Source organism: Stenella coeruleoalba (genome assembly GCF_951394435.1).
Source record: "Stenella coeruleoalba genome assembly, chromosome: 16".
Taxonomy (NCBI): domain Eukaryota; kingdom Metazoa; phylum Chordata; class Mammalia; order Artiodactyla; family Delphinidae; genus Stenella; species Stenella coeruleoalba.
In genome coordinates this window covers 6,297,987-6,325,472 of record NC_137162.1, presented here as the reverse complement: position 1 = coordinate 6,325,472, position 27,486 = coordinate 6,297,987, and the positions used below count along the sequence as shown (strand labels likewise).

Below are 27,486 nucleotides of genomic sequence, written 5' to 3'. Positions count from 1 at the left end.
TATATATATATATATATATATAAATAAGGTTATATAAGAGGCTAATTTACTTCCAGATGTTCAAGTTGGACAGACTCCATTTGGGGGAAAAAAATCAAAACAAAACACTCTGACTCTATTTTTAGTAGTTCAGGCTTAATCAATGCATAAAATATGAGGCAACCACAAATACCCAGGGTGGGAAAAAAAAAACAGCCCCATGAAATGGCCAAAGTAAATCATCAGGGAATGCCCACAGCCTCAGTTCAGAGGAAGGCCTCTGCGAAAGTGAGGTTAGGGTAGGACTGCCTTTCAGCTTCCCATAAATGTTCAGTAAACTAGATCCAATTTGTCAAAGAAAAGTGTCTCTGACCCTAAGGCTTTCAATTCAGTGATATGAGCGACACGAGAACATAATAATGGCATAAACTGTTTAAGAATCTTAATAAAAAGCTGTTCAGTTTAGGGAAAACCTACTCCATACCAACTTAGATTATGACATTTTTTGTTTAACTATAAAGGTGTCTGTAACATGGTACCAATGTATTATACTATATCATAGGTGTGCTTTCCCTCATTTTATTATCTTCACGACCCTCATCACGCTCTGAAATGTCTTTGTTTGTTATTGCCTCCTCCCAGTAAACTGGAGACTCCCAAAAGTGGGCAGGTTTACAATGTTGGTCACCATTATGTTCAAAGCCCCTAAAACATGTTTTGTTCCTCGTTTGTGCTCAATACACATTGATTGAACAACAGAACACAAGGTTAATCTGTGACACTGCTGGTATTCTCTGATCTAGAAAACCAAGAGTAACAGCAAAACAGGAGGCATAAAGATTTTCTTTTTCCAGGCAGCTGACAACGATCACCCTAATGTACTGCCTTCAGATCTTGCATAAATATTTTTCACTAATAATGACAGAACATGAGCTTTTCAAAAATATACTACTCAGGACAACTTTATATCAAGACTAAGCCTAGAGGGAGGGATAAATTGGGAGTTAGGGATTGACATATACACACCACTATATTTAAAATAGAGAACCGACAAGGACCTACCGTATAGCACAGGGAACTCTGCTCAATATTCTGTAATAACTTAAATGGGAAAAGAATTCAAAAAAGAATAGATACCTGTATATGTATAACTGCATCGCTCTGCTGTACACCTGACACTAACACAACATTGTTAATCAACTATACTCCAATATAAAACAAAAATTGAACAAAAAAGAAATGAAAAGGTCGATAAACAAATAAATAAAAACATGAGAGAAAAACATGAAAAAAAGAAAAGTATTTGTGAATGTCAAAATGTTATTTCGATTGTCTTTATGACACATATAATCTGTAAATTAAATTTGAGAAGTCATAATAAAAACCTTCATGGATTAATAGTATTAAAAAAAAAAAAAAAGACTTGGGACTTCCCTGGCGGTCCAGTGGTTAAGACTCCACGCTTCCACTGCAGGGGGCGCGGGTTCAATGCCTGGCCGGGGATTGAACTAAGATCCCGCGTGCTGTGCGGTGCCGCCAAAAAAGAGAGAAAAAAAAGACTCAGCCTGGAAACAGTTGCATAGAGGAAATGTCCAGGTGTTAGACGAAGGAAATAGACATCAGCCAGAGGGATAGTTTTCCCAGGGAATGCAGAGAAAGACTTTTCCAACAGCCCCCAATTTCAATCGAGATGGCCTCTCCCCTCCTCCCCACCCCGCCCCCACAGTGTGGGCTGAGAAGCCCCCTTTGCCCCTGGTCCAGTCAGTGTGTTCTGCTGAATGACGTGCAGCTTCGTGGACTGCCGGGTGAGGCTAAGAGGGAGAGCAGGTGTGCTGAGATCACTCTTTTATTTTAAGCAAAGGAGAGACAACAGATGCCTTACCTGATAAGCTGTGCGTTGTCATGGGATTTGCGAGGTAGAAGCTTCATCTTTCTCCAGTCCAGAAACTCGTGGAGGCTCGTGAATGGGTCCTGACTTATGGAGCATTTGTCGATGTCGTTCCACACCTCTACGCCCACCAACACGATTCGAATGTTCAGCGGTCTGTAAAACTGAGGGAGACAGAAGACAGGCATCCCTGGGGGATCACGTTAATGAGAACTTACCACGCCGAGTAGAACAGACTGGCGAGCTCTGAACTCCATTGCCGTGACATGAAAAACCTCTCTGTGCTCCTTGTTCCCGTGGCATTAGAACTGGAGGAATATTTTCAGTGTCTGATGCAAGGTGATGTGCTAACTGGGTTCTCAAATGTGGTTGACCAATTAGATGTTAGAGTTGCCAGTCTTTCTGATGTCTGCCCTAATTTGTAGGGAAGCACACATTTCAACCGATTCACTGGTGATTTGAAATGGGCGTATAGATGTGTTATTATTGCTAAAGTCGTCACATTACAGCTGAAGACTGCCAGTTCATATCTACTGCAAGAAAAACAGTAAGTGAATTAGGGTCTTTCAGACACTGCCAAGTGCAGTAATTTGTTCATTTTAAGAGAAATGTTCTACCTGTGAGTTACTGAAAATGAATCTGTATTAATTTTTCAGCAAAAAATCAGATTTTGCTGACCCTGTCATATTCTGTCACCTATAATTGACCCAGAAGGTTTTAACTGAATGAACAGATCAGTATCTTTCAGGGTGATAAAGGCATGCACAGAACCCTTCTCCAGGAACTTTGAGGACCATTCTTCCCACAGCCAGTTCACCAACAGCGTCATGGGAAAGGTCTGGTAAAGGAAATTCCTCTGTTTTCAGGCATGCCACTCACTTCAAGTCTTCTTGCTTTTCTGCTCCACCCCCCCACCCCCCCATCTTTCTGTGTCCTGACTTCAACCTACAGCCCTTTCTCCACAAACAGATCATCTTGGGTTGGAAGCAGGTAGAGCAACTCTTCCAATGTCTATGGGATAGTTTTGTCCCAGACGAGCTTACTAGGGCAGGATGAGGGGTCAGGGTAGAGGTAAGAATTCCCCATTGCCCCCGACTACCTTGCTACCCCCATGGTATCACACAGACATGGAGACGGCTCTTTGCTCAGGGTCCAGGGGGTAAGGAAGTGGGAATCATCTGGCTGGCTGTACACTCTTTCAAAGCCTGCAACGTGTAAGGCAGTGCGCAATGAGAACATCCTCGTCTTCTGATACTCCAGGCAGCCAAGGAGAAAGATGTGGCAGCTAAAGTCAAGCTCCAGATGGGAGCAGGTCCTATTCTTAGTTGCTAGAAGCCTCTGAGCCAACAAATAACAAAAATCACAGAAGCTCCGCATCTGATAGTTAAGCCCCATTCCAATGTGCTGAGCTCAGGGGCAATAAACTCCATGAGGCTGAGCACTGACCCCGGGTTCTGACCCACAAAAGGCAGGTTCATCTTTTCCCTCGCTGATCTCTCCCCAGTCATCTGGTGAGCATTAGGTTAGCAGAAGAATGTGGCTGAAGCACAAACTACATCACAGAGTCTAAACGGATCACAGCGGTCCAAGTCGGTTTCAAGCAGATAACAATTATGGGCATTACATTAATAAGTTAATGAGACAATTATACGACCTAAATGCTGCCTTACAGCTTGTTTTTAATCAAGAATTGCCTCGCCTGTGGTATCCACTTGCAAGCTCCCAGCCCAGGCTTTCCAGGCAAAATCAAGGTCCTGGCCCCATCTGGACTCTGAGCGCACATGCCTGGTTGCTATGCTTCCCTGGAGAGCTCACCCTTTCGGCTGTGTTACAGACAACAGCGATCAGAAGGGGGAAACGCAGGCGATCCAGTGCCGACGTCCACACCAGCCTGCCAAGGGACATCCTCAGGGGCAGAGGCCCCGCGTGGGCTGCAGGGTCGTCATCTGTGCTGGGGACGCCATGTTTGCCTCTAGAGAGCGTCATACGGAAGTGGTCGCTAAGGTCTGTCAAGGTCTAACCGTCATCATTTCTCAGAGCTGGCTTGGGGGCTTACTGATCAAGGGTCTTTTCGTAATAGTAATGGGTTGTAGTTTCCATTTATTAGCCGTCTCGAGTCACAGAACAGATTTCATATCTAGAAGCATAAAATACAGTCGCTCCTCTCAACACTGGTGCTACAGATTAACTGTCGCATATGCTAAACTCACGTCACGTCATCACAGCAGTCCCATTGCTGCCTGTTGGGATGCTCTTCCCAGGGCTCTGCTGGTGGCTTCCCTTTGGTTCCTCCTAATAACAATGACCACAGCTAACACTTAATGAGCATTTCCAACGTCCTAGGCACAGTGCCATGCGCTTTCCAGCCCGTAGGTCTCTCGGTCCTCGCAACACTCTGCGAGTCAAGAACTATTATTATTTCCGCATTACGGTCAAGGACGTTGAGACAAGGAGGGACCAGGTAGACCGCTCGAGACATGACTGGCATAGCCGGGTTTAAGCATAGGCAGGCTGGTGCCCGGGTTCTAAACCACTAAGTAACCCAGCCAGGTAAGGGCGAGTACTGAGATTCCCTTCCAAGATGATCCATTGCGACCCCAGGCCCAGAGAGAAGGACAACTGGAGCTTGGCAGCCGTCTGCCTAGCCTATGAATCCCAGGACGCATGTGGACGCCGTCCAAGACCAGCTGAACTGAGTCACCCATTAACATAGCCGCGGCAAGAATCTGGCTGTGTCCTAGGCTTGGCACTGGCACAAAGAGCGAGGATTGGGATACCTTGCTCCCAAATGCTCAGAGGTCAGCATGAGGCTCAAGGCAGGGGATACTTAGCCATTATTCCAGTAAATGCCAAGCGAGTGAACTGCCAAGAAGGGCGCAAACAGGAAGTTCAGGGGATGCCGGGCTTGAGGGCTCAAAGAAGGCTTTCTAGAAGAAGCGGATCTGAGAAAACATGGGTAGGATTACAGGGAGGTCTGCTGGGGTCCAACACGGGAATGTGCACCCCTCAGGCAACCGGTTTGAGAAGGGGGGGACGAGGACTCACACAAGAGGGAAAATACCTGAAGTTAAACGCACGGAAGATGAGTCCTTCAGAAGTAGGTCACAGAGGTGCAGCCTGAACGGATGTGCAGCTGTTGCTAACTTCGTCACGAGTAAGAAGCAGGACAGATTGGAGGGGAGAAGCCAAAGAGGCTATCACTTAACTGGGCAGCCACACACCCCGCTGCTCCCGCCCTGCGGTATAACTGGGGCCTGGGGGATGTCCTACTTCCCACGTAAAGGGTTTGTCTGCCAGTACAGCATTGGACACACTCTCCGTGTCTCACACACAGGGGAATTGCCTGAACATTTCTGAATGTCACCTCTGTCCCTAAATCACTTCTCGGACTCTCAGTCCGGGACGTGCTTCTCCCTCTTCCCTTCAAGCCAGTGCAGCCGGCCAAGCAGTTACTAGTTAAGAATAGCTAAGAAGAGCCAAGATTTCCGCAAATGAGGAAGTTGCCACTGGAACAGTCATTGTTTTTTAAGCCAAGATGCTCCCACTTGTAGTTGCAAAACTGAACTTTGGCATACTTGCTAGAGCCCAGGGCCCATCAGTTAGTAGACTTGGGTGAACAGGACATCAAGGAGCCTGGGTACCCCAGTGGGTCTTCAGGGTCTGCTGGGGACAGACACATATGTGCGCTCAGCAATTCAGCTTTCTCCTTGCCAGAAACACAGGAACAGGCAGGCTGGTGAGCTCCACGGAGTCTGTCAGGACTTTTCTCAGATATACTGTTCTTTAATTACCAGGGCAGATTATTGACAAACCCCCAGTTGCTCATTTCTGGTTTTGCAAACTGAAGCAAGATATAATACAGAATAATACGTAGAGAAACACAAACATGGAAGACCAAGCACATCACCTTAAAATAGGATTTCAGCGATTACCAGCCCGAGTTTAATATTGTTCATGGCTTCTGTTTACTTCCAAGGCCTAAGAAGTACTTGAATTCTTTGCTTTCATCTGGATGTTGTCCCATCTCACTGGAGGCGTCTGGAATGTACTCGCCCAAGGCCCCACCCAGGCCAATCAAACCAGAGTCCCTGGACTGAGACTTGGAATCAGCATTTTGAAAACAAACATATAGACACACACACACACACAAACCAACCAACAAAACTTTCCAGGGCATTCTAATGCCCAGCCCAGACTGAGAACCATGTCTGACTCCTACTGTCTCTGTCATAACCTCTGGGATCCATCTCTCACCCTCCCTGCCAGAAGGACTTGCCATTTACAAAAATTCTCCTGCATCCATTTGACTTCAGGATAAAGTTTAATTTTCAAAAAGTAGCTATTCAACATATATCAGCAAGCATGGGCCGCCTGGGAGTCTGACCTGCCTAAAAGTTCTGGTGGATGAGGACGGAACCATCTCAGGGTGCTATAAGCCATCTGTGTTTTTTCCCGCTTTCAGAAGGTTCCATCCAGCCATAGCCTCTCTCTGAGCACCAGGCCCTGATCTCCGACTGCTCAGGCCACCCCAGGAGACTCCCACTCTCGCTTCTTTGGGTACGAAGCCTCTTTCACCTGTCATCTCAAACTTGGGCTCGTTGCGACCCCTGCTCATCTCAGCCTCTGCTTCTGCTCAGTCAAGGTCAAAAACTCCTGCAGAGGAGACCAGGGCTTATTCCTGGTGCTGCCTTTCAATGCTGTTTGAACATGGGCTGATCACTTAACTAGCCTCTGCAAACCGCCGCTATAAAAACGGGAATACCGGTATCCACCCGGGCGCGTCTGCGAAGCACTTAGAGCCTGGCACGTAGCAACTGCTCAATACATTTATTGGGAACCATCCCTTCAAATGTCTCTAAATCCTTGTCTTTCTCACATCCCCACTTGCCCAGCCCCGGGTCAGATCTTCATAATTTCTGTACAATAGACGCCCACCAGCTGTATTTGTCTTTGGGAACTCCATCCTCCACACTAACTGCAGGCACAGCTGTGTGTGATCCTGTGTGTCTCCCCTGCTTAAAAACATTCACCTTGCTCTCCACTGACGGCAGAATAAAATCCCGATGGGGTCTAGATGGCTCCGCAGGGCATTCAAGGCCCAGCCACTGAATCCCCTGCAGCTTCACCTGCTCCTGCCCTAGCTGTGCACACACACACACACACACACACGCGCGCGCACACACACACACACACACACACCGCTTAGTTAGATGGAGTTACTCGCCATGTCCAGACTCGTGGGGAGCAAGCCAGGCCCTCCCTGCCTGTGCTCCTGGTGAAACTTCACTCACCTTGCAAAATCACCTCCCTGCAAAGCCTCCCTGACGCCCAGGAGGAAGTAAGTGATTCTCTTCTGCATCCCCATAGCACCTGATTGACAGCATCGACCTGGTTCCCATCACGCTGGTCCACGCTAAGTGGCTTATGGGTCTGCTTCTCTACGAAGCTGTGACCTCCCTGAACAGATGGACCACATCTGATACATTCCGAATTCTTGATGCACACTGCGCGGTACTGCCCATAAGTCCTCGTAGAATGGAGTTGAATCTCCGGAAGGCTTTTGTTTTCATTTTCCCGAAAGCTTTGAAAACTCACTTCAAATATTATATAATAGGATTGTTTGGAAACATAGCTACCGTGAAGCATCCACAAACTGCTATGTGTAAAGTGTGAGCCTTTCAGAGAATCCCGGCCATGAGGGGTTCAGCAATGAGCCGGGGCCCCTTTCCTCTCCCACTGTCCTCAGAGGCAGGAGACAGGCTATTGCTAAGAATTATGGTTACGTTCAGACGGGGGCTGCCAGCCACATAGCACGTGAGAACCACCTGGGAGCGCCTACAAAGCCTGATGTCCAGGCCCCACCCAGACACCCGAGCAGCAAGGCCTTTGAAAGCTTCCAGGCAACGCCAACATGCTCTGCGCTGAGAGCCCTCGGCACCAAACAGCCCGACGCTCTCCCTGCAGGGTCTGTCGCTGAAGGCAGGTGGCGCACGTAGATGGTTCCACCTCCTTGCGAACAGGTCGCGTAAGGAGCATGGACGAGCAAATACACCTGGGTCAGAGCAGACTTTCAGGATCTCTTCCAGCTCTGAAATCACCTTTGCAAAGGTGAGCTCCCTCCCGAGTTCTCGGTGAGGAATTTCCTGACGGCCGATTGAGCCGAAAGCCGATTTCTGTGTCCTGGGACTGTGGAGCCCGTGGGTCCCTTATCAGTGAGAGCTCACCCTCAGGGGGCCTGTGGGACCTGCCCAGGGAGAGCTGAAAAGAGGCCTGCTTGGAGCTCTCAAGAGGGTCAGATGCACCCTATTGGGATTCTGGATCTAACTGGGGAGGTCAAAACGCCTTCCTGGCCAGAAGAGAGCCTGGCGGGAGATGGATGCCAAGGCCACCGAGGTCCAGACAGCGTGGGGTGGCATCTCCTGCAGCTGCTCCAGGCCCCAAGAATTCTCAGAAGAAGGGGAAGTTGGGTACCAGCCCAGGACCGGAGGCAGAACCCGACCTCCCTAAGTCAGATGGGATGTGTTTCATTCCCTCCACCTCATTCCCAAACATTTACATGCTGTGAGTGATCTAATTACCCCCAAGGAACTTACCTTGTCAACGTGATTAGCGATCTCTATTAATCGTTGTTTGACTTTTTCCAGGTCTTTTCCTTGCCTCTGAAACTTAATAATTTTAAATGTCAGCATTAACAATGGCTGGACTATCAATCAAATCTCATCTTCCCAGCTCCTGGAAATGTGAAGTCTCAGGCTCTGCAAATCCCTCAGGGCCCTCCCTGGTTTATGGTGAGGTGAGCTCCCATCCTGCCGAGTAATTTCCCCATCCAGGGACTTTCTGAAACTCCCTGAAATTCACCCAAGCCAAGTGCTCAGAAGACAGTAACTTTTGTGAATTTTCCAGCCTCATAAATGATGGAGGCAGTGACATGTTTTGGCATCGAGAAAACAGACACAACCAGAAGGCCGTCCAAAGCCATTCTTCATATCATCAACTTGATTTTAACTTCCTCCGAAATCTCCTTTATATTTGTTTTTAAAAAATTAAAGAGTGAAAGTAATAGAAGCGCATGGCAACAAGTCAAACAATACAGAGAATGGATAAAAAGTTAATAAAGTCCCACTTCTCCCAGCTAATCTGAACTTGCAGAGTGGGAACAGTTGCCTGTGAAATTGTCAAATCTGTTTCATTCATATGCGTTGAGCCAGTCTGGGAGAAAATGTCACCTAATTCATAATAGGTAGTAGAGGCGAGAAAAGGACACAGGGAAGATAATCTAAAAAAAAAAAAAAACTAATTAAAAATTAATTAAAAGAAAAAACTAATTAAAAATTAATTAAAAGGAAAAAAAACTAATACCGTATCAAGCCCTACTTTGGAAGGTAGGGTTTTTCTGCTGTGTCTACAGCCTTGATTCATTCATTCATTTTGGTTTAGGACATATCGGACATGTTTAAACTAAACTTTTCTCAAAAGTGTTTTAGAATACATTCTAAAACCATCTGCCATTTCCCACAAATAATTCTCCCTGTTTGGAGAGCTTAGCTACACGGTAACTCCGCAGTCCCTGCTAATATTTGTAATACCAGATACATTTTTAATATGTTATACTTTATAATAGCAGGAAACCACTTTTTTCAATGGGTTGTTTACAATGCTTTTAAGGCCTCGTGGAAAATGAGGTTAAATAAAGCAAGTAATAACTTGCTAAACATTTTCTTTTGCCTTTTTTTTTTTTTTTAACCAACCAAGAAATTTCAGAAAGTTCTTACCTCTCGGTTGTCTGCCACAATAACGAGCTCTACATACTTGGTCGTCTTGAGGGTCTCTCTTTTTTGCTGCCAAAAGCAAACATGGGTTTAATTTCCCTGACTGCCTCTCTGGGGCTTCCCGAACACTGTCAATGTCTCTCGACTCAAGCACTTGAATTAGGGGGCCCCCCACCGGTCCTACCGACATCACTGGCTCCCACAACCCTGTCCCACCTAGAAGTTCACCTCCAACCCCAAAAACCGCTGTAAAACTTTCTCATTGTGAGCGGCCACTCTCCACTTCCATCTGGGAAATCCTTAAAAAGGGATCTAACCTTTCTGCTGAATCACTGATTATAGGATCAGAACAAGTTGAGATCATTATTAAACAAAACACATATGTAAACAAGCAAAACCAAAGCTCTCTCTGGAACAGGAGCCAAGGAACTCTTCATTTCGGGCTGGATGTAGCACATTTCAAGATCACTACAGAAGATGATGGAATCAGGGTCTCACGGGTGTTCCCTTTGCCTTTGTGGTCTAGTTTTGTGATGTGGGAAAAGCCAATATATAAAGCGAATATATTTTGAGCAGGAACTGCATAGCCCTTCTGGGGAAACACTGAGTAGTCCATTCCAGGGAGCTGATTTCTGCAGGTGATCATTTAAAAATCTGGTTAGAAGCAAAGGAAGAATAGGGAACAGCCAGGCGGATAAATGGGGAACAGAGCCAGGCGAGAAGAAGGTGCTAGGAGGAAAACCAGAACGGAACAAGAGAAACAGAATAGGAAGAAACAGTGTCAAGAAAAAAAAAAAATAGACTGAAACATGCCACTGGAGAAAAAGGATTGGTAGGAGTGCAATAGTTGAGGAGAAGACAGAGATTGTATATCAAGGGATAGGGGCTGAAGATGATGCAGACAGCCCAATATGAACTCCCTCCCAAATCAAGGCAGCCTCTGAAGTGGGTGACATTTTAATCATGTTTCTTCAAAAAACATCTGTACTCTTCCATGAATTACTGGGAGAATCCCAAAGGCACTTTCAGGAGAAAAAAAAGCAATTCATGGAGGGTGGTCTCAAGAAGCAAACATTAAAAACAAAAAACAAAGCCTTCAGTTTCTGCAATAAAATGCAGTCGGAGGAAATGAGGGTTGAACTGGTCTCGGTCCTCATAACTGATATCGCTGCTGTATGCGTTAACTGCACACACTGCTTAATGTTGAAAACTTGCAGGTTATAACCACGCTTTCAGACAAAAGCAAAAATGACCAAGGCATGCTTTGAATCAGCTTTCCAGTCACATAATCCTGAGGGAAACATCTTTTATAAAACAAATCCCCATCAGTGCGGGATCTTCCAAACAGATTTTTACAGGAAAAATGTTTGTATCATAGCAGTGTTCCTCCTTGCGGCCCAGCTGTGCTGATTCATGAATTTAGGTATCCCTAAAGAAATCTGGAAACCTTATGGAGGAAGGAAAAATAAAGCACCATGAAAGGTATAATTTCTCATACTTTTACAACGTTACAAGGGACAAAAGTTAAGCTTTGTAACTATACGTCGTAGGCATGCTTTACGGTGAAAACGACGTACACACAGAGGAAAGAAGATTAGCCCCAGCGGTACCCACTGGTTTATGCAAAATGAGACACCTTCTCGAAGTGTGAAGATCTTGTCCCTTCTCCTTATTCAGGTTTGGAAAGCAGAAGCCTCTTTTCCCCCCATAATTCCCTGATTTACCATTAACAGATTCAGCTCATCTTACAGAAGAAAATATAGCTGTATTAAAGAAAAAATAAACTAGCCTCCCATTGAAAAACTCATAGGGAGAGCCCTGGTTGTTCAGATGTTTACACCTTTCAGACTGCAAAGGGGTGAAATAAATGACCAGGGGATATTTCCAAATGGCCTTGGATCATCATTTAGAAAATACACAATTCCAGATAATGAAAACAAACACATGAACCCAATTTTCCTGTCTCTGCAGTTTTCAGAGAAGTCCAAATTTTCTCATGAATGCAGAGAATTGCTAGCTCAGAGAGAAACCTAACCACATAATAATAGAAAGCCATGGGGGAGTGGCTGGCTCATGGCCGCAAAGGTTCCTTCTTCCCTCAGCTGCACACACAGAGAGGCTTAAATTACCTCCACATGATTCCCACCTATCTGGGCTATCCGGTTAAAAAAATCATATGTAAAATGTTTGATATACAGAGCAACACTTGAAACTGGTTGCTTGATTGAATTTTCATTTTGGGAGCGTGATGATACACAAAAGCCCTTCCCCAAACAGATAAGAGTATATACGCCTCTGAGAATGGCCCAACCGTTCTCTACTCCGAGGTGCAGACCGAGGGGTTCTTTGAGTCTTGCGCAAGCGGGAAGCTGTTCCTGGGCCTCTCAAAGTCATCACAGCCAAGCTCTCAGGGAGAATGACCCCTACACATGTTACAACAAGAACTCTGGCATTGGGAACTTAACTCAACCCGAGTCAGAAAACAAGTCGAGATGAGGGTGACAATAAGTTCTCATTGCAACTCTCTCTTCCTATGGGCCAGGTCCCTGAAACAGCACAAGTCCTGAGGCTGGGGAGAGCTTGGAGTGTCGTACCAGTGGGCAGGATGGCTATCGTCTGATGAGTGCGGGAAAAGTGTGGATGAGATGTGGCTGAAGATGGAGACAGAGGACAGGGGCCATGGCGAGGAGGCTGGCCGGTAATCTAATTATCGAGAGCAGTGGGGGACCCTTGAATGTGAGGTTCTTTACACATCACTCTGGCTGCTGGGAGGAGAATGGATTATTGGAGGACCATAGGGGAAGTGGAGGGCGCAGGTAACAGTTTGAGGCTGTAAGGATGGAGACAGGCAAACAGATTCAAGTTGGATGTTTTAAGCAAACGATAACAACAACAAAACAATAACAATGCAACCAGGACCATTTCCATAGACGGTAAGATCAGCAAATTTGATGAATCAGAAGTTTGGTTTAACTTCCTCTGAGTAAAGAAAGATCATCGTTGGCTCAAGCCAGGCTCCGTGCCTTGCCTCTAAGGCCACTTTATGAATAGGTATGAACTGAGTCCTGTCTCTGCTGTGAAAGGTCATCTCTACCATCCTTACCAACGATTTGCATGGGGACCAAGCGCACAGATCATATCTGCGTGGGGTACAGCCTCTGAGGTCTGGCTGATAACACAGGCTGCAGAACCAGCAAGCAAACGAGACAAATGCTGGAAGAATGGGCTGAATCTGATGAACTGAATGTTAATGGGGACAGATGCAAAGTATTGAAATTGAGTCTAAAACGCCAGCGGCAGAAGTGAGAGCTGTTATTTACTCATCTAGAGTTTCAGTCGATACAAGAGTCAATAGGAATCCACACCTGGATATTTTGGAACCTCGGTTCACACTGAGAGATGCTCAGAGCTCAGGGCCAAGGAAGCAATAGCAGTGCTGGCTCTGTCATCCACCAAGATTTAAGAACGACCGAGGCAGTAAAGGAACTTGGTATGTATGGCCTCTTAGAGGTGGTACAGAGGTGAGGGTGGTTATATTAGAGAAAAATTAAACATGTCTGCTCTAGTTAACAAGTTTTCCAGTGGTTCTGGCCAATTGCAGATATTCAACTATTACTAGACTCTACAGAAAATACACATTACTGTTAACACTACTCCCACCATCACTACTGTGACTTCTGTTAAACCAATATGGCAGCCTGTCTAGAAACCCAAAAGCAACAGCCCTGGTTCATTTCAGAGTGGCTGCCTTTGAGGAAACTATGGGGTCTCCCTGACCAGATGTCCTATTTGAACTCAGTAGCCCAAGCAAACGTGGCTTTCTAGAGAAGGCACTGACTTTTACATTTGACTCCTAATTATACATACTAGTGGAGGGGAACAATAGCCCAGATAATCCCTGGAGAGGATAATTCAAAAGTAATTTACATTTGCCTTCGGGATGTATTATGTGATTTTTCTCCAGTAGCAGATTTATGGCCTTCACCTTCTTTAGAGTCTGCTCAGGCTTCTGTTAAAATTCGTTTGCATTTTTGAAGGAACAGCTGATGGACAGGGAGGGATCAGTCACAGGAGGGCTGAGTGGCTGGGGCTCTGCAGGCTGGACTTGAAAAGCTGCAGAGGAGGGAACCGGCGAGGAAGCCCTGTGACTGCAGGCACCCTTCCAGAAGCAACTTGGGTTCTCACTAAAATCTAATGTAAAGCCTTGTAAAAATGACAAACAATAGCTCAAGCTTATCTTATAGCCAGTGCATACCCCGAGTGCAGATTTATTCCTGCTGCTGGTCGAAGAAAAACACACACATCTGCAGAAAAATCTCAGTCTGCAAGCCAATCTGTGCAATAGTTAACATTTAGTAGGGGCAGAAAAATGCTGGGAAAAAGCAAATGCAGTTGCTGCAGTGCATAAACTAGATGAGTTCGATGCAGTTACACTGATTTTTGAGTATAAATAAAGGCAGTGTTAAGTCTGGCAGGTAAGGGGCATAGAACATGAGCATTTCCCTTTCGTATTTCCCAAAGGTACTGCCCCAAACTGTCTTGTGTATAATTTCCATTCTCACATATTCCACTTATTTGAAAATTGTTTTTTGTATTGTTTTCACAATATAGATGTGCTTTAAGTCAGAGACATTTTCTCTTCCGTAAAAACAATCCCGACTATTTCTGGAGAGGAATATTGAGAACGGTGTTGAAGTGCATGCCATGCCTCCCCTTTACAATTTAAAGGTTCATTTACACTTGCATATCATAATTAACAAAACAACATTGTTATTCAGGTTTTCTCCATCTCTCTACGCGTCAAAATGACTGGAAATTACTGTGCCAATCCTAGTTCTAGGGAGCCGTAAGCTTAGTTAAAGAATTAAAATATGGCTGGCAAGGCCTGACCAAGTCAGGACTGACTTCCAAATGAGATGGCAAACATATTTGAGTGCCGTTTAAACTGTCAAGTTATACATCGCACAAGGTGGATAACGTGTGATCAACAAGGTACTCAAATCAAGATGCGTGGAAAACAGAATGCAAATGTTCTACTTGTTTATGACTGTGAAAGCTACGGCCTCATCACATCTTATCTGAGGTCTGGAATCAAAGGCAAGAGTAAGCGTGAAACAAACATGCCCTGGGACCACAGAGGCCGGTCTTTGGGATTCCGTCTCTTAAATCTGTCACTCTAAGATGGCTCAGGGGAGGAGAGCAGGAAGGAGATTCTGTCAAGTTTCTGCTGATGGTGGAGGTGGGGGCACTTTTCAAGTCCTCTTCTCGGGGATTGAGATTCAGCCCCCACTACTGAGTGTCAACGTCAAAGTCAGCCACAGTGCCTGACGGGGTGTGATGGGGAAAAACAAGAAAAAAAGAGGTTGCAAGCACCTGCTGCAGAAAACCTTGGGAGCATGTTAACAAACAGAGGAAGTTAGGGTCATATAGGTGGAATCAGGATGGAAAGAATGAATGTAAAGTTAAAATGAAAAGTCCTAAAGCAGTTCAGTTAAAAGCAGGTTAGGGGAACACACACCTCTCCACAGGTAGGAGGAAAATTTTAAGAAGGAGAAGAAATCGCTTAGGATAACGTTTACTGTCTGAATTGAGAAAAATGATTAGGAATAAAAAGAGGCACAATATTTATGAAGTGTTGAGTGGTAAGCAGTGTAACGCTCAAATTAAAGTCAGGAAGGACAAAGGGTGTCAAATGGAACCTTGAAAACATGCCCCCAGACCATCAAATATAAGCACATCGTTAAGTGACATCATATCTAGGAATTCTTCATTTCTTGTCAACAGAAGAACAGGAAAGATAGAGATGAAAAATCAGGAAGTCGTCTATAACTTCCTATCGGGTTGTAGTCTTTTGAGTTCAGGGCCTCCAGCCAGATGTGGCTACCCTTACTCCTTTTTAAGAGTTCTGCTGTGGTCTGTGGAGCCCACGTGATACTGATGTAAAAGGGTCAGGCAGCCATTCGGGGTGCAGGTTTCCTGGTGCTGCACCAGGGGGGGACCTCTTAGTCGGGGGGGACATCTGTGGTCCAGACTCCATTAGGGCAACTACTCTCTCCAGTCCTGCAGCAGAAGGGAAGACCTGTGATGAGCAGACCCAGGGGCAGGTGGCCAGGAAGCACAGACCCCTCGAGAGAAGTGGGACAGGCGCCCCCTAGTAGGGACTGGGGGTAAGCACCACCCCTCAGCCACACTGCTGGACCAAGACCCAGGGCAGGCGAGTGGGCAGTGGCAGGGAATGCTGTGCAAATCCTAATGAAGACCCTAATTATAGGGTCTTATTCTGAAGACCCTAATTTTGCGTTAGTAAAAACTCCATATTGTCTGTCTCTTCCTGTAGAGGGGAGAGCTGCCCAAGGGTGTGGAGGTTCCGGTTCAGTTCTGTGTACCATGGAGGGGCCCAACGGTGGGGCAGACTCCTGGGTCTAGGCCCAGAAGGTTCTCACCGGAGACGTGATTTTGTATCCTCTGAGCTCAACTCCACCCAGCATAGGTTAATGAGTCTGAGGCTGACGTTTACTACAACGACGGAGCTTTCAGTGTCGGATTATGTTCTGCCCACATCATAGCAACCACCTCCAGGTAAACTGGGTAATAACTCCAGCCCTCAGACACAAATGGCAAAAGTTCTCCAGACGGCCTAGCAGTGGGTGTCCCTAGCTGGAGCCCCCAGCTCCCCAGAGACACCACGTGGGGTTTCCCTCCTACCCTTCTTGTCCAGGTCTGGGAGGGCGGTGGGAGCCTGTCATGCATAGCGAGGCCCGTTGTGTTTGATCCACAGGGTCCCCAGGTGCTCTGCAGGTTCTCCACTGGGAAGAGTTTGTATCTGTTGGTTTCATTTCTCATTGGCTCCAAAATGTAGGTTTTATTTTCAAATGTAATAAGTCCCCTGTTGAAAAAGAAAGAAGAAAAATTAGGTAACTTTTAAGGGCAGTTTCTTGTTCGTGGCTAAAACCCAGTTCTTATTCAGAGAATAAAAGGAGAAATACCAATTTATTTATATTCTCAGGTCTGAATTAGAAAGGACATTCCTGTGCCATATGTTTGCATTGATTTATTTTTGCAAATCTTTTGAAAACCAAGTCTGCGAAGTTTTTTGTTTCAAATATTTTATGGTAAAGAATCGACTGTGTTTAGTCTTTACGTTTTTCGTTTGCTTGTTTTTTACTTCTCAAGGATATACTGCTGGGGAGAAGAGTTGACAGAAAAGATGTTTCATCCACTTAGAAAATAACTAGATCTGGATCAGCAGACATGATTCAGGAGGGAAATCTTTTTTTTTTTTTTAAAGGAAAATTCCTACACCTGAATTATTCATCCTGATCAACTAAATTTCCTAAATAGTTGAAAGGATTCTGAAATACGGTTAAGTATAAACCTATGCTTTTTTTGAACTTACGGTTATCAAAGGTTAAGGGATTGGGAGGGATAAATTAGGAGTTTGGGATTAGCAGATACACACTACTATATACAGTACAGATAAATGACAAGGTCCTACTGTATAGAACAGGGAACTATATTCATTATCTTGTAATAACCTATAATGGAAAAGAATCTGAAAAATAACATATATATAATATATATAATTTATATATATATTTACATAAAACCAAATCACTTTGCTGTACAACAGAAACTAACACAACATTGTAAATCAACTATACTTCGAAAAAAAAGAATTAAAGAAAAGTATGCTTTTTTTGGTATTTTACTTAGTTAATTTGTGGGAGTACTGGGCATATAACCCGAGAAAACCATAATTCAAAAAGAGTCATGTACCACAATGTTCATTGCAGCATTACTAAAAATAGCCAGGACATGGAAGCAACCTAAATGTCCATCAACGATGAATGGATAAAGAGGATGTGGCACATATATACAATGGAATATTACTCAGCCATAAAAAGAAACGAAATTGAGTTATTTGTAGTGAGGTGGATGGACCTAGAGTCTGTCATACAGAGTGAAGTAAGTCAGAAAGAGAAAAACAAATACCGTATGCTAACACATATATATGGAATCTAAAAAATAAATGGTTCTGAAGAACCTAGGGGCAGGACAGGAATAAAGACGCAGACGTAGAGAATGGACTTGAGGACACGGGGAGGGGGAAGGGTAAGCTGGGACGAAGTGAGAGAGTGGCATGGACATATACACACTACCAAATGTAAAATAGATAGCTAGTGGGAAGCAGCCGCATAGCACAGGGAGATCAGCTCGGTGCTTTGTGACCACCTAGAGGGGTGGGATAGGGAGGGTGGGAGGCAGACGTAAGAGGGAGGGGATATGGGGATATATGTATACGTATAGCTGATTCACTTTGTTACACAGCAGCAAGTAACACAACAATGCAAAGCAATTATATTCCAATAAAGATGTAAAAAAAAAAAAAAAAGGACACATTTGCTAAATATTTTAACTTGCAGAGACAGAGGTGGCCTTATGCCATGGATCCCAAGGCATGTCTGACCTCTGGAGCAGGACAGAGCTCCAGTAGGCTGTGTCCTCCTTCCTGGAAATGAGCCATGTCAGTTTCTTTAAGTGATGGGGGAACATCGGCCTACACACTGGTTTTCCTTTCTCTTTTCCAATGTGGAATAAGAAGTACTTTAACTTAAAAAGGCTCTTCTTGATGTTGAAATCAGTTTTTTCTTTAGAGAAATGAGAACTTGGGTAACAGTAAACTAGCAGCTCTAAGAGTTCCCACACATCTAGCAACTTCTGTTATTGATCAAGTTGACCGCAATCATAAATGCATACAATTTTCATGCAAAATTCATCTGATTGTAAATAGATGCTTCTAACACAGTGACTCAGCCTTTTTTGAGACATGAGCCTCCTTATACTCTCCCCAGAAGAATTCACATCTACATAGATCCACAGTATTTTGCAGAAAATTTCAGGAGATTCCGGACTATGGATGAGGTCCGTGGGCTCCAGGTTTTAGGGCATCAGTTCCAAGGATTTAAGAAATAGCTTAGGGCTTCCCTGGTGGCGCAGTGGTCGAGAGTCCGCCTGCTGATGCAGGGGACACGGGTTCGTATCCCAGTCCAGGAAGATCCCACATGCCGCGGAGCAGCTGGGCCCGTGAGCCATGGCCGCTGAGCCTGCGTATCCGGAGCCTGTGCTCCGCAATGGGAGAGGCCACAACAGTGAGAGGCCCGCGTACCACAAAAAAAAAAAAAAAAAAAAAAAAAAAGAAATAGCTTAGTCCTCAAGAAACAGCTGAAAAAGTCGGGCGCTCCACCAGTTTCTTTCAGACGATCTGAGCTTGTTTCCAAAGGATGGAGCCTGAAAGGTGCTCCTATAACATCCACTATTGCTCATTTGTTCAGCCATTCACTCATCCAATGCTTACTGATGGCCCATTTATAGGTGACTATTTAATCGTTCTTAAATTTTAACGGGACAACAGTATTTCAATCCTCAAATAGTATGGAAGGAAAAGTCTTGATTTGGCAAATATTTATTGTGAACGTGACCGGTGAACCCATCCAAGCTGATCAGTTCATTATTATTCAGCTGGTTTACTCCACTAGCCCCGTTTTGTGAAGTGTTACAGGCAGTGAAAGAAACAGCAAGATCATGTCCAGGATGACCGCAGCCTAACTGAGAAGATCGCGCCGAGACACATGGGGCAGCTGGAAAACACTGGAGAGTTAAGCTGTGTGTTACCAATAATCGCGACACTTAACTGTTCAGAGATGGGGGAGCCAGTGTGGTTTGGCGTAACTGAGAAGTTTTGGCTATTTTCAAATCCCACAGATTGATTAAAAGTCATTACATACAGCTGTTCTCTTCTACACCCTGGCCCCCTACTCCCAACCCCCCAAACTACAGTCTTCATGTATCTCCAAGTAGGTCTATTCATATAGACAGGACTTTGGTCATCAGCTCTGGGGTGGCTTGTATGTTTTTCTTTGAAAAGTTCTTTATGAACTAAAACTTAGATTTCTCAGTTTAGAATGGGTAGTAGGACATTTCTGTTTATTAAAGTTGATTTTGAAAAACCCTAAATTAAGAAATAGATCTTTAAAAAAGAAAGGCCAGGGTAAAGTGGAAAATGAATACCCTTGAGGGGAAAAGAGAGATTGGCTAGAAAGCTAACTTTCCTGCCCTAAGAAGAAAATGACACCGACATTTCATTTTGCATTGCAACATTTTCTATTTTGCATTGGATTTCAATAAGCTGAACACTTACAGTAAAATCTGTCACCAAGTTCTAATCATGAGAAGCACATGACCGAAAAAGATTTTCTACTTAATGGAAAATTTCTAGAAATTGTTACTCAGTCATAAAAATGTTCTGGTATCTCCTTTTATCTTTTAAGTCATCCAAAGGCCAGATGTTGAGAAACTGGGGTGAAGCCTTTCCCTTTGCTCCAAACAATTGGCAGCCTATAATACATCTTAATTAAATAATTGCTTTGGACTGTCTTGTGTATAATTAATCATTTAGCTCTAGAGATTGCTGGAAACCACAGTGGACACAAAATTCAAGGATTCGGGGTTTCTGAGATGTGAAAATTTGATGTTCTCACAGCCCTTTCTGGCCCCAAACTAGATAAGCGAATGTAATTTAAGTTGAATGTCGTAGGTATTTAGCTGTTAACTTGGAGTTGGAAGTATCTCAGAGCGTGGAATTTAAATCCAGCAGACTTTGAAAGTGGGGTTCTCTTCCCACTGGTAGAGCAGGGGCAGAGAGGTTAGAAGACAGTTGCCAATGTTTGGGAAAGATGAAGACTGTGGGTATCTTCTCTATGGGGAGATTAAGAGGATCTGGAGAACACCGGACTGGCCCTTATGAGGGGAGGATGAGGCCAACTTCCGGGGCAGTGAGTGGTGGTGAATGGGAGACGCAGAAGAGAGGGGCGGTTGGGGATGACGAGGGCCACCCCTCATGGCATTCTGCCTAGGATCCAGGCTCAGTGGATCCCCATAGAGCACAGCTCGGGTCATTTTCCCTGCTGTCGAGGGCACACAGGTAGCTGGAGGTACAGGTGGGACCCCGCCTCCACCCAGGTATCCGAGGCTTGAGATGTTCAGCCCCTGCACTCTCCTGCCTGCCTCCCTCCCGTGCTGTCTTGAGAGGGTTGTAGGGCCCGAAACAGGGATGACTGTGACAGAGGAAGAAGTCAAAGGGGAAGGGGCCGAAGAAACGGAGCTGCTGCTTTGAAAACAGGCAGGCTTACTTTAAATTTCAAAACCCTATTGTTTTTCCTTCAATGGAAACAAAGAGGAATCTATTAACATTTTAACGGCTTAAATATTAAATAGATTTACTATTTTCTTAGCTTTCAAAGTGATAACTCAGGGGACCTACACTTCCTCAAGATAAGTTTCTGTCCTTCTCGAAATTCAGTTTTTAATCTCCAAAGCAATCGTGAGTCAGGCAATAACACAGCTGAATGGCGTTGTTCTTCATATGATCTTTCTTTCTACTCCCAGGCCAGCAGGGTAGTGGCACATGGATTCTGATGACCTGTAATCAGATGACGATTCAAAAATGGGAATTAACCTTGCTAATTCTGTGTTCAATTGCTAACTGAATTTTCTTGGAACTAGCCTTTGGGGCTCAAAACTGTGCTGCCAATCGTGTTAGAGATGCAGTTGGCATGAAATTGAATTTCAGTCCTTTTTGGGAGGAGCTCACGGGTAAAAGCGGTCTCCCACCTCATCCGTGTTTGATACCCAGTGATGGCAGCAGTATTAGTGAACACGGTAGCACCATCAGGTTTATTTTCAATAAGTAATTCCCATGGGAACTACTCATGTATAATCAAAACAAATATTCATCATCCCCTGCTACGTGCAGAGCACCAGGCTAGCTCCCACGGAACCCATAAAGGCATCTCACCTATGGTTCCCATTTCCAATGTAAGTCATAATCAGGTTTGGGAGACATGACCAAAGAGGTAAAACAAACTGTTATAAAAAATGTGAAGGGTAGCTATTACTACCAGATGCCAACACATATATATGGAATCTAAAAAAAAAATGGTTCTGAAGAACCTAGGGGTTAGGTCAGGAATAAAGACGCAGATGTAGAGAATGGACTTGAGGACACGGGGAGGGGGAAGGGGAAGCTGGGAGCGGTGAGAGAGTGATACTGACATATATACACTACCAAATGTAAAACAGATAGCTATCGGGGAAGCAGCCGCATAACACAGGGAGCTCAGCTCGGTGCTTTGTGACCACCTAGAGGGGCGAGATAGGGAGGGTAGGAGGGAGCTGCAAGAGGGAGGGGATCTGGGGACATGTGTCTACCCGTAGCTGATTCACTTTGTTATACAGCAGCAACGAACACAACAATGTAAAGCAATTATACTCCAATAAAGATGTTAAAAAAAAAAGAATAGCTATTACTGGCATATCAATAATAATAATAGCAGCTACAACTGATGGTTACCCTGAGCCAGGCTCCTTTCTAGAAGTAACAGCTCTATTGAGAAATAATTCACCAAGCATTAAGTTCGCTCTTTCAAAGCATGCGATTCAATGGTTTTTTAGTATATTCACTGAGTTGTACAAACATCACCACCGTCTAATTCCAGAATGTTTTCATCACCCCTAAAGCAAACCCTGTACCCTTAGCAGTCACTCCTTCCCCTTCCCTGCCGCCATGAACCAGGCTCTTGTAGCCTGTTTTCTCTAATATTTACAGCAGTCCTCTAAAGCAGGTATGATGAGCCCCTTTCATTAAGAGGAAGCCAATGATGAGAGCCCATGGTCTCTGTGCTTCCCCAAAAGATATATCCAAGTCTTCATTCCCGTTACCTGTGAATATAAACCTTCAAAAAGGGGGAGGGGACTTCCCCACCAGTCCGGTGGTTAAGACTCCCATGCTTCCAATACAGGCGGCGAAGGTTCGATCCCCTGGATGGGGAACTAAGATCCCACGTGCCGCGTGGAGCAGCAAAAAACAAAAAAACAACAGGGGGCAGTGGTTTGCAGGTGTGATTCAGTGGAGGATATCAAGATAAGATTATCCTGGATTTAGGGTGGGCCCTCAATTCAATGACATGTGTCCCCATAAGAGACAGAAAAAAGAGAAGACACAGACACACAGGGGCGAAGGCCCTGTGGACAGAGGCAGAGATTGGAGGGATGCGGCCACAAGGCCAGGAACGCTGAGGACTGCCAGGAACCAGGAGGGAGGCATGCATGGACTCTCCCTCAGAGCCTCCAAAAGGAACCAACCCTGCCAACACCTTGATTTCAGGCTTCTGGCCTCCAGAACTGCGAGAGAAGACATTTCTGTTGCCTTAAAGCCCCCCACTTTGCGGTCATTTGTTACGGCAGCCCTAGGAAACCAACACAGGCACACAGTTGGTCAGCGGCAGAGCCAGGATTCCCCAGACGGACCCGGCTCCCAAGCCTGCTCCCTTGTCTTTGGCCACTCTGGATGGTCAGCCCCTCTCCTGAGTCACCGAGGACTCGTGCCAGGGTGGGCGCAGCTGAATTCCAAGTGCAAAATGCCAGAGAAACTCAGCGCTGCCCAGAGGCTGGGCAGTCAGCCCAGCGCTGACCTAGGAATGGTTGACAAACAGCCCATGTGAAACGGGGGCCTTGAAGGGAGTTCTGGAGGATGGGGGGGACCTGCAGGTGTGGGGAGCTCAGGGGTCAGGTGAACGGCCTCGAAGAAGCAAGAGTGCAGTGAGAGAAAGGTCAGCGTGTGCTCAGAAAGAAACACTGGGGCTGAAACGGAGACGTGCGGAAGGATAGCGGGGCCACAGGAGGAGGGCGGGCACTGGACCTGGGCGGTGGTCGATGCCAGGCAAGGCGCTCACGTTGGCTTTAGACCTCGGGCTGCACCTGTGGCCTCGTCACCCACCGTGCCGCACACGCTTTGCGCAGAAGACAATATCGCATCTTCTATGCACTTCCAGCTCCCAACTGCTGGGACTTGTCTCTTGCTGGCCCCTCTTCCTCTGCCTTTCCCCACCTCCATCCCAGGACCTCTATCAAATCCACCGGCTCCTTGCCTTGTAACCGGTGGCAGCCACCCCGCTGGCCTGCGGGATGCAGCTGTTTTGGGGCCACGTCTTCACCCAAAGGCTCCCACCGTTCCCGGGCAGCCCTCGGGCAGAGTCTTCCAGGCTGAAGCATAACCTCTGAGGTCCAGGTTAGCCATACCTCCCTGCAGGATTCCCTGGGCCCTTCTGCCGAGTTTCCCGTGTGGTTTTGTGTACAACTACTTCACGGAACTTGCTTCCTCCTATTAAAATGATGTCTGGCTGCAGTGATCAGTGTGTGAGGAGGTGATGTCTAAACACCCGTGGAAAAACTGTTGCACAAGCACGTGGGTGAACAGGGGCTCTGACATGTAGGCCGTGGGGAGCTGTGTGGTTTTGAGTGCAGAGGGTGGCGGGACTTATGTTCGAGCAGTGTTTTTGAAACACGACCTTCTGGAATGTGTAAGATGGATGGGAAGGGAAGGGTGGAGGAAGCATGGGTGCGACGCAATTTGAAAATCCTGGAGGGAGGGAGGGCTGCTCTGGGGTGGCGACGGGGGAATGGAGAAGGGGAGATGGATGAGGGAGATGCTGTAAGGGGTGGGCGTGGGAGGGGCTGGTGACTGCCAGAGCTTATCAGAGATCCCCCCGGGGGCCAAGCTAGGAGCCTGGGATGGGCTGGACCTTGAATGGAAAAGAGTTCGGGGGTGGGGGGCCAGTCTGGGGACCAGGGAGTTGGGATTTGGACATTCTGAATTTTGAATGAGAGTAGAGCCTGGGAGAACTGAGATTGACCTTGGGGGTCGTTCAGGGTGGGGACCAGAGCAGCCTTGGAGATGGTGCAGAAGGGCTCCAAACGCAGCTGTTGCTCCCACAGATGTTTACACAGGATGACGGAATGAATGTCTCCATGGAGGAAGAGGAAGGGAGAAGGAGAGCCCTCACCAGAGGTGGCGTGGCCTGCGGGGTGGAGGGGAGCCAGCCGAGCCCAGCCCGATAGAAGCTAGGGGAGCAGAAGGTCACAGAACAGAGGTCAAGGTCAAATTAACTTCACCTCCCACTCTAAGCTAATTTCTTTCTTAACGTGATCTACTACACTTGAAAGATTTTTTTAAAATTTGAACTGGCTGGGATTAAGTTTCACTGACCACTTGATGGCTCGGGGAGGGCACATATATTCCACCAATGTTTATTGAGCACCTATAACGTGCCAGGTTCTAGACAGTGCTAGGGTGGGCCCAGGGCCCTGCTTTCCTAGCAGACAGGACAGCAAAGGCAAGTTTATCTCCACGTGCCTGACTTTTTGGCCCCTTAGACCCTTTGCCATGGGCCATTTAGGTTGAGCTGTGACATTTGGAAAACCCACATCCACCCGGATCAGCGAACACTCAAGTCCAGCTGAGAGGTACCAGGGAGGATGGCGGGCAACTCCTCGGCATCCTTGGACGTGGCCAGTCCCTCAGGAGGGCTGAGGCTCATTTCCCAGCACTCACCTCACTCCCTCTGACTTGTTTTCCTCCTAAGATCCTTTTTTCACTTTCTCAGCTGAGATTTCTGGTCAATGTCTTCAAATGGATCAATTCAATGTGTTTGTTAAATTATAAATATCAACACTGCATCAAAGCAGAACTTTGCCTTTCTTTCTTTTTTAAAAAATGATGGTTGTGATGGCCCTGATCGCTAAATTGCAAACGATTACTTTCATTATAATGGTATTTCTGATTCCATGGACCATAACACTGGTCAATTCTACCCTTTGAAAAGTAAGTTGATTGACTACTTTTCAATAGTGTAGTGGAGCAAGAAGTATCCCTGCATTTTGTGTTATATTTGATCTCATTATATAAAACGTGGTGCAGTAAACTTTATGTTACATAATTAAAATCAATGCAAGACATTAAAGGAACACAGCAACGTGTGGACTTATTCAGGTACCAAATAACCTGGCATCTGAGTATTTTTATTTCACTGAATTTTTAAAGGCATCTTGTGCCGTCTCCCACATCCAAGGCCAGTGCTGAGAGCTTAGCAGACGTGGTCCCTATTCTGAAGGTCCTTACAGCAGGGTAGTGAAAGCACAAGGTACAGTAATCGACTGTAAGTGAGCCAAAGCAGGACGGGCGCCTTAACCCAGGGGTGTGAACAAATCTCTAGGAAGCGCCTGCTATGCTACAGCCACTGTGCTGCGGAAGCCAGGGCTGCCTGTGACAGAACAGGCGAGGCAGGGTTGAGCCGCGTGGCCAGGAGTGGCTGGGAGGCCAGGGTGGGCTGCGTGGAGGAGGCATCATTTGATTTGGGCCTTGGTGGGAGGGTGAACCTTCCAAAGCCACTGAGAGATGGGGAGAGGAGTGTGTCCCAGGCCAAGACACAGCAGGGATAAAGGCAGTGAGACACGTGTAGGGCATGTTCCGGAAACATGTAGAAAACAGTGGGGCTGGAATGCGGGAGGGGTTCCTCAGGGTAGAGGACGATGGGGCTGAAAAAGAAGGTTGGATCCAAGTTGCGCCAAAGATCTAGTGGAGCAAATACGGAACAAGGGAGTCAGCCAGACTTGGGTTGGAGATGGAGTTTTGCCCATTACAGCTGAGGGACTCTGGGGAAGCCAGTTTCCCAGGCTTTGCTTCCTCAACCATAATCTGAGGGATGTAACACCTACCTACAGCTTAGGGAGCGTCGCACGAGAACGTGCCAAGGCTTGGTGTCAATGCACGAGATGCCTCTCTCCTGTGACAGCAGCTGTGACTAGGAAGGGGGTGACAGCATCCTTTGCCGTGAGCACCCGCAGCTCCGAGCTGCAGCATCAGGACCAGGCTCCTGGTGACCGAGCCTCAGCTGCTCTGTAAAGCAGTGGCGCTAACACCTGTCCCTGCCCTCCTGAAAGCAGAAATTGTGATGATGGCAGAGTAAAGTATGACATAGCCTGCTTGTCATCACCCTTGGGGTGTGTGTGTGTGTGTCTGCGCGTGTGCACCTGTGTGCGAGAGCACATGTAAAAGCGTGAGTGTATAGGTGTGAGTGCGTGTACACCTCGTGCTCAGGTATCCTAAACTCCACTTAAAAATGAAGTTGTCATTACAACGAATACCTAGTTTACAACTCTAGATACCAGTTTCCTCATCTGTTACGTGAATGCTTCCCTTAAGTCGATCAAAGCACAGGTGATTCCCTAAGAAATTAAGCCTCGTTTTAACCACCATGCCAGCAGGGGATGGGAAAACTCTTGGCTCATTCCAAAATTGCGAACCCCCAAGAGTCCTTATGCCAGATTTCCAAGCAGAAGCTCGGAGGTGGAGCAAGAGAAGAGGAAGAAACGGTGAGAGACAGGCTCTTCCCCACTAAGGATCTCACGCTCTAACCAGGGAGCTGGAAGGGGACAGCAATGTGGTGTTTGTGAATCAGATCAGGACACAGGGACATGGCTATTGGGATGCCCTGGCAGGAGCGAGCCAGGACTGGACGTCTGTCCCATTACAAAACACAGCGGCTAAGCTCCTCTGGGACAGGGGCAGAATTCTCTCCGCATCACTGGAACATGGTACCCATGCACGACAGTGTCAAGGAGCATCTGGTGCTCATGGGGATGCTCGTGGGCTTAGGGACGCAGGAGCAGGGCCGAGGCACGAAGCAGCGAGAGCAACAACAGAGACCAGGAGAACCATGGACGCTGCGCGGACACCGTGCTAACGAGGGCTGGGCATCTTGGGGAGACGCATGATATGGTACAAAACTAACTTATGGCCCGAACTTCCCGTTTGACTTGGAGTCCTTTCAAAGGAAGGATAAGCTCTATGGCGGCACTCGTTTTTATGACCTGTTTTCCACGTTGCACTTCATTCCCTCCATTCAAGAGCTGTTTCCTCTTTAATCCCCCTTTCTGCTGGGATCTCCATGCGTT

General features: G+C 46.3%; 1 protein-coding gene across 1 annotated transcript in view; it reads right to left on the bottom strand.

Annotated features, from left to right (window-relative positions):
- Positions 1-27,486, bottom strand: part of ADAM12 (ADAM metallopeptidase domain 12) — a 392,674-nt gene that overhangs the window by 94,769 nt on the left and 270,419 nt on the right. The window contains exons 6-9 of the mRNA XM_079899866.1: positions 16,342-16,522; positions 9,640-9,705; positions 8,461-8,532; positions 1,862-2,031 (exon numbers count right to left, since the gene is read on the bottom strand). Coding sequence (XP_079755992.1) covers positions 1,862-2,031; positions 8,461-8,532; positions 9,640-9,705; positions 16,342-16,522 — 489 coding nt within the window. The remainder of the gene's footprint in view (positions 1-1,861; positions 2,032-8,460; positions 8,533-9,639; positions 9,706-16,341; positions 16,523-27,486) is intronic.